The sequence below is a fragment of the Setaria viridis genome, chromosome 9 (genome assembly GCF_005286985.2).
Source record: "Setaria viridis chromosome 9, Setaria_viridis_v4.0, whole genome shotgun sequence".
In the NCBI taxonomy this organism is placed as follows: Eukaryota; Viridiplantae; Streptophyta; class Magnoliopsida; order Poales; family Poaceae; genus Setaria; species Setaria viridis.
The window spans coordinates 16,608,547-16,622,820 of record NC_048271.2 but is presented as its reverse complement, the minus strand read 5'-3'; the positions used below and the strand labels follow the sequence as shown (position 1 = coordinate 16,622,820).

The 14,274-nt window shown below is 44.7% G+C and overlaps 2 protein-coding genes across 4 annotated transcripts; one reads left to right on the top strand and one right to left on the bottom strand.

The window, feature by feature from the left end:
- Window positions 1-511: 511 nt before the first annotated feature.
- Window positions 512-5,970, top strand: LOC117837386 (probable methyltransferase PMT3). Of its 3 annotated transcripts, none has more exons than XM_034716999.2 (8): window positions 512-734; window positions 1,681-2,023; window positions 2,111-2,275; window positions 2,623-2,805; window positions 2,984-3,578; window positions 3,983-4,095; window positions 4,210-4,430; window positions 5,359-5,970. In XM_034716999.2, exons 2-8 carry the CDS (start codon window positions 1,775-1,777, stop codon window positions 5,681-5,683), a joined length of 1,851 nt encoding a protein of 616 aa, XP_034572890.1. In that variant the 5' UTR covers window positions 512-734; window positions 1,681-1,774; the 3' UTR covers window positions 5,684-5,970. The 3 variants fall into 3 exon arrangements, with proteins under 3 accessions (XP_034572890.1, XP_034572892.1, XP_034572889.1); XM_034717001.2 differs by lacking the exon at window positions 512-734 and adding an exon at window positions 1,279-1,456; XM_034716998.2 differs by lacking the exon at window positions 512-734 and adding an exon at window positions 1,279-1,588.
- Window positions 5,971-6,753: 783 nt separating this feature from the next.
- LOC117837385 (pentatricopeptide repeat-containing protein At1g20230) lies at window positions 6,754-10,170 on the bottom strand. The gene has a single exon (XM_034716997.2). It carries the CDS (start codon window positions 10,124-10,126, stop codon window positions 7,325-7,327), a length of 2,802 nt encoding a protein of 933 aa, XP_034572888.1. The 5' UTR covers window positions 10,127-10,170; the 3' UTR covers window positions 6,754-7,324.
- Window positions 10,171-14,274: the final 4,104 nt, after the last annotated feature.

Sequence of the window (14,274 nt, the reverse complement as noted above, 5' to 3'; positions counted from 1 at the left end):
CGTATGGCCCGGTCGGCAGTTTCCTCTCGTAGGTCCATTTCTCCACAATCATTCGAATTTGCTTGGGCGTCCGCTCCCCACTACTTCCTGCGATTTGATACCAGCTTGTCGAAATGGTAAAACAAATCTCCTTCTATACTTGGGAACAGGATGGAATCGGAGAGTCACGTGACAAAGCCACGGCAGCGACACGGGATGACACCCGGCGAACAGTAGCGACACTATTCTAATGGCCACCCCCACTGGACGGACGCCGACAGAGATCCCCCTCTAATTCCACAACCAACGCCGCTAAATCTGATGCTAATCTAGGATTCGTTCCCTTCCTCCCCTCGCGCACGGCACGGTCGGGAGCACGCGCTGCACTCACAGTGGCGGGCGGCATCGCATCCCTAATCACGGCCCGCCCAGCCCTACTTTAGTTTAACCAACAGTAAAATCTACTGGGCTCGGTAATTATAATAATCCACCGCGTCGTCATCAACTCATCATCCTGCCAGCTTCTTCTCACCGGAGGGAGGAGCCCAGGCTTTCACCCAATAGGCCAACAACACCCGGCCTCTCTTTGCGCGTTGGCTCGCTCGCTTTACCCCCGCAAGTCGAGGCCTTCCGCTAGCTCTCGCTCGCGCTCCCTGGCCGGCTGCCTCCCCGCTCCGCCCCCGCGCCCTGCGACCGGAGGCGACCGCGCCCCGCGGCGGCACTGCGACCCGCGCCACGGATCTGCGGCTGCGACGGTGCGTTGCTCCCTCCCTCCCCGTCCCGCTCCCCCCTCCTCTCGTCCCGGACCGCAATGCGGCCTCGGCCTCGGCGGCGGCGGCGGCGGGGGGCGCTCCTGCTCGATCTGCCGCCGCCGTTCGCTCGACCCTGCGCGCCCTCGCCGCCGACGGGGTTCGCCCCTCCTTGGCGCGCGCGCGCGCTCCCGCGGCGGATGACTATCCCGTGCCGCGATTGCTTTGGTTCTGTTTTCCTGGTCTGTTAGGATTCGGTTGGTTTCGTCAGTTTTGGGATTAGGCCGCCCGTTTAGTTTGTTGGTTTGCGATTTTTAATCTGCTTCTGCTCTCGCGCCGGACGCACTCCCCGCTCCCATCTCGCGTCGCGCTACCGCACTCTGCCGCACTGGTGCCCGTCGCTGTCCTGCATTTGAACCGCGTCAAATTCAAAGCTTTTTTTTTCTGCGCGTGCGTTTGGCTGCCTAATCCAAAATTGTTCCAAATCTTCTTTTCGTTTCTTGCGTGTATGCTTGGGCGCCTAATCCAATTTTGTTAGCTTCCGTGCCAGGGAACCGAATTCCAGGGCGCCTCGTTGAACGGGAGGTCCCCCAGATCGGAATCCGCGAGTAAAATAGCCCGGAAAAGGGTGCTTTATTTAAAGTGGGGGACGGTCTTTCCTCTTTGTGATCTGTCCCCCACTTCACTTCACTGCTCCTGCTATTTCTTTTTCACCTTTGGCTGGACGGGTAATTCCCCATTTAATTGCATACTGTACAAGTCTTTGGGGGCGTTTGGTTGGAGCATTTAATTCCCCCCAACGATTTCCGTTCTTGGGAGGCTTCCATCTTGGTTTCAGTTCTGCAGGCTGTGTGATTTTGGTTGGGCTTCTTGAATTGTCTTTTATTTTTAGCTTCCTGCTTGGTGATGGCTTCAGTGTGTTGTGTCTAATGACTGGTGTTTGTCTTTGCAGATCCGTGTGACAGAGGTCAGGAATTTATTTGGTGCTTTATGAATCCCGAAGGCTCTGCTTGCTAGAGGGAGGGCAAGGCAAGTTGGAATCCGAGATGAGGGGCAGAAACGACGCAGGGCAGAGCAAGAGGCCCATTGTGCTGTGCTGCATGATGATTGTGTGCCTATGCCTTCTCTTCCTGTATTTCTCGGGCTCCAACGGGCAGGCTAAGAGCACCGCTTTTGAGTATGGAACCAAATTCTCGCGGACACTTGGATGGGGCAGTGATGATGGTGAGGATGGCTCTGAAGAATCCATTTTTGGGACTGGGGATGCGGATGATGTTAAGCCCAAGAGCTTTCCTGTAAGTTTCCAGCGAGTGATCAGTCTTTTGTTTCTTTTGTGGATTGTTGGTTCATGATTTTAATTGTATGTTTTCTTCGGTGTTAAGGTGTGTGATGACCGGCACTCAGAGCTGATCCCCTGCTTGGATAGGAACTTGATATATCAAATGAGGCTGAAGCTGGATTTAAACCTGATGGAGCACTATGAGAGGCATTGCCCTCCTCCTGAAAGACGCTTTAATTGCTTGATTCCTCCACCACACGGATATAAGGTCACTACTTACCTAACTCTTCTATCAAAGTTTTCTAGATCGTGCCTGAGTTATAGCTTACTTGACTTGAGTTTATAGACTGACCATTCTAAGTTTTCAACCAAACCTTTTAATGTGACTGCAGAAACTGTATCTTGTATATAGGATAATACGTGCTTCATGTAATCAAGAATATAAGCTCTTTTGCATGTAGACTTAGATGATTTGGTTGCATGTAGATTAAGATGATTTGGTCGCAGGAAGCGGTTAGATGTTTTCCCTTAATAACATGTGCACTGACCTTTTCAATCAACTTCTCTGAGAATAGATCCTGAGCTGTATGACACCCTCAAAACTTGTGTTTTCAGGTTCCTATAAAATGGCCGAAAAGCCGCGATGTAGTGTGGAAAGCAAATATTCCACACACTCACCTTGCAAAAGAGAAGTCAGACCAGAACTGGATGGTTGAAGCAGGTGAAAAGATCAAGTTTCCAGGTGGTGGAACCCATTTTCATCATGGAGCTGACAAATATATATCAAATATTGCAAATGTAAGCTGTTGTCTTAACTCCTCTGTAAAGTTGCCCTGGAACAGCTCTCCTGCGTGTTCGAGAAAAAGTTGCCCTGGAACTAAACATATGTGCATTTTTCTCGAACAAAACATCTTTGCATTGTAAGCATTGTGTATTTCGAAACTTTATTATCTGATCCATCTCTACTATTTGACAGATGCTAAATTTCAAAGATAACAATATAAACAATGAGGGAATGCTTCGCACAGTGCTTGATGTTGGTTGTGGAGTTGCTAGTTTTGGAGGATACCTTCTTTCTTCTAATGTGATAGCAATGTCTTTGGCACCAAATGATGTGCATCAGAATCAGATTCAATTTGCACTTGAAAGAGGGATCCCTGCATATCTTGGTGTTTTGGGAACAAAAAGGCTTCCATACCCAAGTAGATCGTTTGAATTAGCCCATTGTTCACGTTGTAGGATTGACTGGCTTCAAAGAGATGGGATTCTTCTGCTTGAACTAGACAGATTGCTCAGGCCTGGAGGTTATTTTGCTTACTCCTCTCCTGAAGCGTATGCACAGGATGAGGAAGATCTCCGGATCTGGAAAGAAATGAGTGCCCTTGTAGAAAGGATGTGCTGGAAAATTGCGGAGAAAAGAAACCAAACTGTTATTTGGGTCAAGCCTCTGAACAATGATTGTTACAGGAGACGAGCGCATGGTACAAAGCCACCTCTATGCAAAAGTGGTGATGATCCAGATTCAGTGTGGGGAGTGCCAATGGAAGCTTGCATTACTCCTTATCCAGAACGTGAGTGCTTATCCTGTTACCACTGTAATCATTTGATGCTAAGGGTGTACCCTCCTTTTTACTTTAAAAAAACTTCATATTTGTGACATTTTTGCTTCTCTCATTTCTCATGCATGACAATTTTGGAATTCAGGAGGTAAATTTAGCAATAAAGTAGTTTCTGTGTTATTTCATGGTCCTATGGTGTTTTTGCATACATTGAGTAATAATGATTCCTTTTCTGTAGATAATCAATGCTGAAATAATTTTATCCTTCTGTTTTTCTATTATAATTGTTATGTTTGTCGGTAATAGTTAGCCATAGGGTAGATAGTACCTCTGTTTCTATTATTTTGTCACTCTACTTTCCAACTAATCTTGGGATGCATGAAGAAAAAAGTGAGCAATCGATTTTATGTTTTCAGAAATGCACAGAGATGGGGGAACTGGGCTGGCTCCTTGGCCTGCTCGATTAACAACCCCGCCTCCCCGTCTTGCTGATTTGTATGTTACTGCTGACACATTTGAAAAGGATACGGTTAGTTGACCTAACTATTTCTTTATGCATATGACATACCACTTACATTCAGAATTTTCTTATTTGAGTCTTAAGAACTGCATAGAGGTTGCTTATATAATTCTTGCTGTGCAGGAAATGTGGCAGCAAAGAGTAGAAAATTATTGGAATTTGTTGGGCCCAAAGGTAAAACCGGACACTATTAGAAACATTATGGACATGAAAGCAAACTTTGGGTCATTTGCTGCTGCACTCAAGGATAAAGATGTATGGGTGATGAATGTTGTGCCACATGATGGACCAAGCACCCTGAAGATAATCTACGATAGAGGGCTGATAGGCAGCAATCATGACTGGTATGTGTCAATCACCAATAAGTGTTGGCTTTCTTATAATTGAATTCTGTACAGCTAACAGATATCAGCATGGTGCCACTTTGCTGTGCAATTTGTTTTGATAATAATTGTGGAAAACTAGATATTACAACCTTTGTAAAATATCCATGGCATGTGCACCCTCTTGCGGCTATAGTCTTATCAGATTTTAGATTGCAACTTTCAAGAGCACGGATTAAGTTTTATGGTGAAACACTGTTGAACCTGTTATGCTTTATTTTTTGTCATTGACTGTACTGACCTGTGGAACTAGAACTTAAGAGATGAATTCCTTCAGTACTTTGTAAATAGTGTTTCCTTGTTAGAATTTATTCTTGGTATTGTGTGATATCAGAATTTCCTTTAGGATGGAGCTCATTAGAACCATTCTGCCACCATTCTAGCCCTGATCTGTCTGAAACTATTGGGTGGTTTGTGTTAAAGGAATCTGTTTTGATTGCTGCAATGATATTTGGCTAATAATGCTAATATGTTTTGTCTATTGATAAGTCCATCTAAGAGCAGAGTTCTGTTGTCTGTCTATTTTTTAGCTTCTCAAATGTTGAGTGCCCCGTATTTGTTCTACTATTTGTTGTGGCACATTAACTTACTAAGTTTAGCTATATGACCATGAACTCAAGCTTGGAGCCTCTCTTTAAGCACTCCAGAAATAGCTCCAGAGTCATGGGCAACTGAGGATAATTGAGTTATATTCACTATTTTCTGGTTTGCGTGAAGCTTTTGTAGCATTGCCATTGCCAATGTTAATCATCAGGCCATCATTGGTTACATCAAGATTTGTTGGATCTTGTTGTTTTCAGTCAAGATCATTACTGGCAAGCTTTCCTACAAGTAGGAAGATTGTGTTCCCACTGTTATAATTTACTCAAATACAATGATGTGTCTGCAGGTGTGAAGCCTTTTCGACCTATCCTCGAACATATGATCTTCTCCATGCATGGACAGTCTTCTCTGACCTCGACAAAAGAGGTTGCAGTGCTGAAGACCTGCTCCTTGAAATGGACCGTATCCTCAGACCGACTGGGTTTATCATTGTGAGGGACAAGAGTGCTGTCATTGAGTTCATCAAGAAGTACCTCCATGCACTTCACTGGGAAGTAATAACTGTTGTAGATGCTGAACCCAGCCCGGAGTCAGAAGAGAATGAAATGATCTTGATAATCCGGAAGAAGTTGTGGCTACCAGAAGCAGGCCCACAGGATTCCAGCACGTAATTCTTTTGTTCGACTCCCTTTTGCGCTCCCAGCATCTGCAGCTCAGAAGCCGAGAAGCGAGGCTCAGCTGCACCCTCCGAGATGAGATAGGAACCGGTTCTTGATTTCTAGCCCTACCTCCCACGTGAAGATAGATTGTTTATCAGGATATGGCAAATATGTAGCAGGCTTGGATAAAAAAAAAGGCCTATTTTTGTCTCAACATATACTGCAATTGATGTTTGTTCTCTAGTCTGATTAGGAAATAAACATTCTTTTTAATTTAAATCTTGAGCTTCGTTTAGGTATTTCAACCATCTATTGGAGTCTGCTGCAGTACCCCCAAACAGATTTGGTGTTTACTGTAAGGAACTTCGACTGTACACACATTTTGGGTTATGAGCTTTGCCCAGGAGCCTCAAGGCTGCCGGTCGCCAAATCGAAACTACTCGTGTACAAATTTCAATCGGAAGTGTCTGCTTCCAATCTTCCATGTGTGACGTTCATGGATAAAGCTAGTAACAGGTGACGGGAGGAGGTGATGAAAGGAGGATGATAAAAGTCATGAAATAAGTTAGCGCATGAATCGTTGTACATTGATTATGAATTTTTGCAAACTAAGGATGTGTGTCCATGCAAATTGATTTTGACGGAAGTTTGTTCGGTTTCTACAACAACAGTGACACAAGAATCTGACATTTGTACCGTAGCGTACTATGGAGTAGAACCGTTTCTTTCACGTAGGCGCTTTTGGCTATAGCCTTGATGTCCACGGCGTTTTCGTTAATTCTTCTACGTTGGCGCTTTTGGTTATAGGATTGGTGTTCATGGCGTTTTGGTGGGACAGGTTTACGGCGGAAATCCACTATGTGGCTGGAATTTGTCTAGATGTTTGGTTCTCGGTTTGTTTTCTATTTCATTGACGGCAGACCATAGTTGCGATGGATGTGGTGGTGAAGGAAGACTTTGTTGATTTGATTGTAATTTTCTTTTTAGGCGTGGTCTATTTTGTACTAGTTCATGTTTTTCTTAACACATAACTCAGGTAAGACACTAAGACGCCTAGAGCATCTTTTGTTAACTAAGACAGGTGTTCAAAGTATCACTGTGTATCGGAATGTCAATGCTTATGATGTAAGCACTGTGTAACAGAAGGCCGACTAGCTGAATAAAAACAGCTATAGCCTATAAGCAAATCCAGACTTCTTGCTACCTGTAGATGAGCAACTGAAGAGTGAGACTGCCTCAAGTATCAACTATGATGATATCTAACAGTACCAAGTATGAACCATCCATAGTTCGTATGATGCATGCACATGCCTTCATAGGAAGCCTGAGTAAAACTTAAAGTCTTCCTTCCTGAGTTGGTATCAACTGGGGATCTGCAGAACCATAGCCAGTCCTTCTAGCTCTTCCATTTGCAGCAAAGAGCTCCAGCTTCACAGATGAAGCTGATCATATTTCCTGCCCTATCTCCAAGGAGCGCAAACTGGATATAGACAGAAGTGTGTTGTATGCTTCAAGATGGTGGCATGGGACCGTTGATATCAGCCATTACTGATAATAGTGCAATTCTGCAAATGCCATCATCATCCGATATTACTGTCCATAAACACAATTTTCATGGCATACAAGATTGCCCTTTTAGATAGTCCTCTTCTTTTACCATGCATCTCCGCAGCTGCAAGTTCCATCCTTAAAATGGTGATAGGCGCAACCATCTGAAACAAGTATTTGCCGGTTCTTGTCCCTTGAGATAAATTTGATCGATGAATGACACTCCAGGCACATTCTAAAATTCTTTGAGATGCGTATTGGTTCGTTATCGTTTGTGGAAATTAACCCATAACACACCGCAATCTTCTCTGTGTGGTGGCATGAGAATGGATCAGCTTCTATATTGCAGTAGGGCTCAATATCTCGAGGGGAGTACCCAGACTGCTCCATCCTTGTAGTTAAGTCTTTCCATGTACTCAAAATTGCATCGATTGCAGGATGCGACAGATCTCCAGCCTCGAAAGAGTGCACAGCTGTACCATGGTATAACCAGCTGCATTGTCTCTCAACATCTAAACCTTGCTCTGTCATGGCATCCCTCACAGCCTCAGTGGAATCCCACAAGCCTGTGTCTGCATATATATTCGAAAGCACCATGTAGTTTGATGTATTATTTGGTTCAAGCTCAAAAAGAGCTTTTGCTGCCTTCTCTCCGACCTCTAGATTTGAGTGCAGCTTACAAGCTTTAAGAACAGTAGACCATAGGCATGCATCTGGTTCAAACGGCATCTTCTCAATAAGTGTTAGTGACTCCGCCAGTAGCCCAGCTGAACCCATGATGTCAACCATGCAAGTATAGTGTTTTAAAGTTGGTTTTATGCCGTATACATCTTCCATGTTGTAGAAATAGTTCTGAGCTTCCTCCAACAGGCCTTCTTGCTTACACGCTGAAAGAAGTAAAATGAAAGTAATGGGGTCTGGTTGAATGTTAGATTGTTCCAAACAATCAAACAAATCTATAACACCCCTAGGCATCATATGAAGCAAGTAGCAACTCATCATTGTGTTCCACATTGTTATCTCCTTTGGAACAGTGCACTCGAAAACCAACCTAGCATCCCCAATATTACCACATTTCCCATACATATCCATCAAAGCACATGCAAGAATCACTGGGTAACCACCAGGCCAGCATTTCGTGATGTAGCTGTGCAGTTCTCTGCCATATCCCAATGCCATTGTCATACCACATGACAAAAGAGCTATCTGTACTGTAACCAAATTTGGATGCCAATTGGACCCGAGCATTTCACCAAACAGCTTCAATGCAACTTCTGGCTTCCTGTTATGCTTGTAAGCTGCCAACAGGCTGTTCCATGTGACAACATTCTTGTTCCCGATTTTCTGGAAGACATTAGCAGCAGATGTCATATCACCGGTCTTACCGTAAAGGTCAACAAGTTTGCTTGAAACAAAGATGTTTGATGTCAAACCATTCTTTAAAGCATAGCAGTGTACTTCCTTCCCAAGACGATCTAACTTGAGGTCTGTCAATAATGAGAGGACACCAGTAATGGTTGTGCCAGTTGGTTGAATTGGGATGCTATTATCAAGAAACCTCGAAGCCTTTGCTTTTTCATCATCGGAACACTGCATGTACCTGAAAGCTTCCAGTGCATCAGTGTAAAGGCCATGTTGGTACAAACCACATATTAACGCATTCATTGAGACCACATTAGGCTTCAGGCCCATGTCAACCATGCCTGAGAACAGTTCATAAGCTTGTTCTTTCTGACCTGCTCTAGCATATTCAGCAATGAAACTGTTATATGTGACAATGTCAGGCTCCAATCCATCCTCCTTCATCAAGTTAAAAGCTTCCCACGCCTTGTCCATCCTCCCTTCTCTGATATACAATTGAATTAACTCATTCCATACGGTGGCATTCTTCTCTTCTTCAATGGTGGAAAAGACGACTCTTGCATAATTAAATTCTCCGCATTCAGAGTACATGCTAATCAAGGATGCTCCAATGTAAACATTGAGCTTGATTCCATACCGCAAAACATAAGAATGCAGTTGCTTTCCAATTCTTAGTGCCTGCAAGCCAGCGCAAGCAGGGAGAATACTAGCCACAGTCACCGAATCAGGCCTCTTGCTCTCACACATCTCCTGAAAAATCCTCAGCGCCTCGTCATACAGTGCATTCTGCACACAACCCGAGATGATGCAGTTCCACGAATTGACCCCCGGCTCGACACCTCTAAGCCGCATTTCGTCAAACAGATGCAGCGCAGCACCGAGGTCACCATTTCTTGCAAATCCGGACACCAGCGTGTTCCAAGAAATCACGTCCGGCCGCACGCCGCTCTCTTGCATCTCTTCAAACAAGTCGAAGGCCTCGTCCAGCTCCCCAGCGTCGGCGTGCGCGCCGATGAGCGCGGTCCACGCCACGACGTCGCGGTCGGGCATCGACGCGAACGCGGCGCGCGCGGAGGCCACGTCCCCCAGCGCCGCGTACATGGCGACGATCGCGTTCCCGACGACGGGGTCTCCCGCGAGCGCGGCCCCACCCTTGGCGGCGAGCGCGTGCGCGGCGGCCGCGAGGCGAGGGGCGCCCAGCCCGGCGCAGGCGCGGAGCACCTGCGGGAGGAGGAACCTGTCCGGCGCGGCCCCCGCGGCGCGCATGGACGCGAACGCCTCGCACGCCGCGCCCCACCGCCGCGCGCGGACGCAGGCGCCGATCTCCCGCGCGTAGGGCGCGGCCAGGTCCCGCTCCCGCTCCTGCGGGGGCCGCGCGTGCGCGTGGCGCGGCGATACATGCCCCTGGCTCTGCAGCGCGCCGTCGAGCAGGTGGCGGTGCTGCGCGTGGGTGGATGGGGTCTGCAGGGCGGTGCTGCGAGGGGAGAAGATGGCGCGCGGGGAAGTGGGCGGGAACCGGGACGGCGGCGGCGGCATGGTCGCCATGGTTGTTCGGCTGAGCTCAGTGACTGAGCCGAATCATTCTCTCTTTTTTTTCTCTCCTTTCCTTTTTAGGTAGCTTATCGCACTGTACAAGTGAGTGCGTGGAACATGCTAGTTGGGCTTCATGGGCTCAGAGTTTTGCTTCGATGGGCCTGCAAGTGTTCGTTTGAACCAGGTTAGCGAGTGGATCCGATGGGCTAACAGAGGGGTTAAAAAAGAAAAGGCAGAGTAAGCCGCTCCACAGTTTTTATTTATTTTAGAAGAAGCACCCTTCTCCTGTCTTAGAAAACCCTCCTGAACCCTGAATTTCGAGGTTCCCCCTCTCCTAATCAATTTCCAGCTCGACTCTAGAGGAACGAACACTGGACCCAGTCACCCCAGCCAAAATGCTCCATATTGGCTAGGTAAAATTTCCAAGATTTCTCCGAGGTGCTTGTAGTCGCAATGGCCAGACTCATGTGATCTTGGGGGACACCAAGTTGCCCAACTTGAAACATGCATCCATGAAGCAATGCGACATACTCATGCATGCATCGTCCTTCTTCCCACTGCTTGAGACAAAGCCATCAGGAATATTTGCAAGTTGATAGATGCCCCATGTCTTTTGCTGCAAATTGCACTGGAACTTGTACTTGCACTAATCCTTAGACGATGGAGACTTGGGCCTTGTTTAGTTGGTCAAATTGGGAGGTGCCAAATTACTGTGCTGGCACTGTAGCACACTGTAGCGTTTCGTTTGTATTTGTGAATTATTGTCCAAACATTGACTAATTAGGCTCAAAAGATTCGTCTCGCAAAGTACAACAAAACTGTGCAATTAGTTTTTAATTTCGTCTACATTTAGTACTCCATACATATACCGCAAGTTTGATGTGATGGAGAATCTTCTTTTTGCATAGTGCCAAAGTTGGGAGTTGGGGGTGAAGTAAACAAGGACTTGGAGAAGATCGATCGATTCACTACAGGCCGGTTCAAGCAGTCAAGCTCATTTTCGACGAGCAGTCAAGCTCAATGTATTTGATTTTGATCTCTTGTGATGATTGTGTTCGTGCCCCTTAATTTGGTACCTGGATGCAGCCATGCAGCTAAGCTTGAATTCAGGGCACTGGGCGCTGCCGGTAGCTGGGGCTTTTGTCAGACAAATTCCGTGATGACAACGCTCGAGAATCTCGTTACAGTGATGCAGAGAGAGTGTCAGAAAAATGCGCAACTGGGTTATGCAAGACAAATTCTTGCATGTGGACAGTAGCAGCTAGTTGCTTTGCTCATGTTGATCGACCCGCCAAAAGTAAGGGCCTGTTTTCTTCCACTTGCTAAACTTTAGCACCCGCCACATCGAATGTTTAGATACTAATTAGGAGTATTAAACGTAGACTATTTACAAAACCCATTACATAAGACGAATCTAAACGGCGAGACGAATCTATTAAGCCTAATTAGTCCATGATTTGACAATATGTTGCTACAGTAAATATTTGCTAATGATGGATTAATTAGGCTTAATTAGGCTTAATAGATTCGTCTCGCCGTTTAGATTCCACTTATGTAATTGGTTTTGTAAATAGTCTACGTTTACTACTCCTAATTAGTATCTAAACATTTGATGTGACACGTGCTAAAAATAAGACACGGGAAGAAAACGCCCCCTAAATCTGTATTTTATTCAAAAAAAATCTGTGGAAACTTTTTTATTGGAACTATATACAAATTTACCTGACAAGGTAATATACTCTCCACAATCTTCAGAAAAGAAACAAACTAAAAGTAGTTTTGCATTCGGAGACTTCCCAGCCCAGGGAAATTCTGTCTCAAATTATATCAAGGTGATTGCACTTATGCATTACTTGTACTTCCTCCGTCATTACTATATATTATGCCTAGATGTATAGTAAAATAGTATGAATCTAAAAAATCTAAAACGACTAATAATTTAGGACGGAAGGAGTATTTATGTACTGTAGTTACTTGTTTTTTCAATGTAAATTGGCATCGAAATTTTGGTCCAATTGTGTCTTGAGCATTAATTCCATTAGACCTTTATATGATTTTCACATAATCTTTCGTCCTTGTCATCTTTCTTTGCACACTCATGATGCGTTAATCTCAGACATAGCATCAAATAATCCGATGTATTTATCTCCTTCAGACAGTTACCTGACAAGGTAATATACTCTCCACAATCTTCAGAAAAGAAACAAACTAAAAGTAGTTTTGCATTCGGAGACTTCCCAGCCCAGGGAAATTCTGTCTCAAATTATATCAAGGTGATTGCACTTATGCATTACTTGTACTCCCTCCGTCATTACTATATATTATGCCTAGATGTATAGTAAAATAGTATGAATCTAAAAAATCTAAAACGACTAATAATTTAGGACGGAAGGAGTATTTATGTACTGTAGTTACTTGTTTTTTCAATGTAAATTGGCATCGAAATTTTGGTCCAATTGTGTCTTGAGCATTAATTCCATTAGACCTTTATATGATTTTCACATAATCTTTCGTCCTTGTCATCTTTCTTTGCACACTCATGATGCGTTAATCTCAGACATAGCATCAAATAATCCGATGTATTTATCTCCTTCAGACAGTTACTTGTCCAGTACAAGCATCGTTACACTTTGTGTTCTTTGGAAGGACACTGCCATTTTCTGTTTTATGGAGGATGATTATTTGTGGGACACGGACAGGCAAGATGGCAGTGCCCCTACTCACTAAGCTATATAGATTTTACAATCCCAGCTGATATTGTATAGGTTGCAATTCCTGATAATAACATTTGGTCTTCTTCTTTTGTTTGTACTCCCGAATTAATGTGCATCAAGTCGTTTTCAGGTTTGTTTCTAATTTAACGTTGACGATGCTTGCAGGATACCTCCGTATAGACCCCACTTGATCATAAGCTGCCACTCAGATTACAATACCTATTATTGCTTGCTATTTAATTTATTGAACTTGCTTTGTTGATGCACTACAACAAAAAATTCGTAAAAGCCAAAAGCACTCACGAAAAATAGCAAAAAAACATCACGAAAATAGTCCATGATGTTTGCCTCTCACGAAAATCCTCTCAACTCAGACTCCACGTACCATTTCGTGGGACTCAACTATCAGGATTTTTTTTCTCATGGTGTTAATTCGTGGAGGCGACCTCTACAAAATATATTTAAGCAACGAGGTCTCCAAAATTGTTTTTGTGAGATCCAAATGTGACGGAAAAACCGCCATGAATGTTTTCCCTGTAGGCCTACAAGTCTCATGAAAATTCTTTTTCATGACAATGTGGAACCGCCATGAAATATATGCAAGACGACATGAGAAAACTGCCGGGCCAAAGGGGAGATTTTATATTCACGAGAGTTCTTTCATGCCTCTATGAAAATGATCATTTTCATGAGAGTTCATTCTAGGAAAATATACACAAACATCAGACCCCATTCCATCATACTATATTATCCATATATCACTCCAGCACATTGTGTGCATATATGTGATCCAATTATTAATACAGCTGACATCAATGCAAGTCCATAGATGCTAGTATGCTATAGCCATTAGATCCTACAAGAGTCCATATATGCTACCGCCATTAGATTATATTCTACAAGTCCATAGATGATAGATGCACCAGAGCATACAGATCCTACCAGAGCATACAGATTCTACAAGTCCATAGATGCTATAGTCTTGCATACAAGTCCATAGATGCTACAGCCATTATATCACCCAAAAGGTTAGCAACAACTATGTTTCAACCAAAAGTAGTGTTGCATCATTTCACGTTGAACCAAAAGATCTCAAAAGTATGGTCATCATGCGTTGGTTCTGCTCCCTCCAATCAATTGGTGTCAAGGTCTTCACCACTAGCATTGTCTGAATCAACATTACACTACTAGGGAAAGCCCCTTCAGTACCGGTTCCTAACCTCCCTTTAATACCGGTTGTGCAATCGGTATTGCTACTTCATACTAAAGGGGGGCCTTTAGTACCGGGTGAAATAACCGGTACTAAAAGGGTATTAAAAAATTAAAAAAAAATCACCCTGCCCGAGCCCGAGCCCCGCCAGCCCGAGCCGGCCCCGCCACCCACCTTCCTGCAGCCCACCGCACCTCCCGCCCGGCCGCCGCCATCCCACCACCGCCGCCCAACCC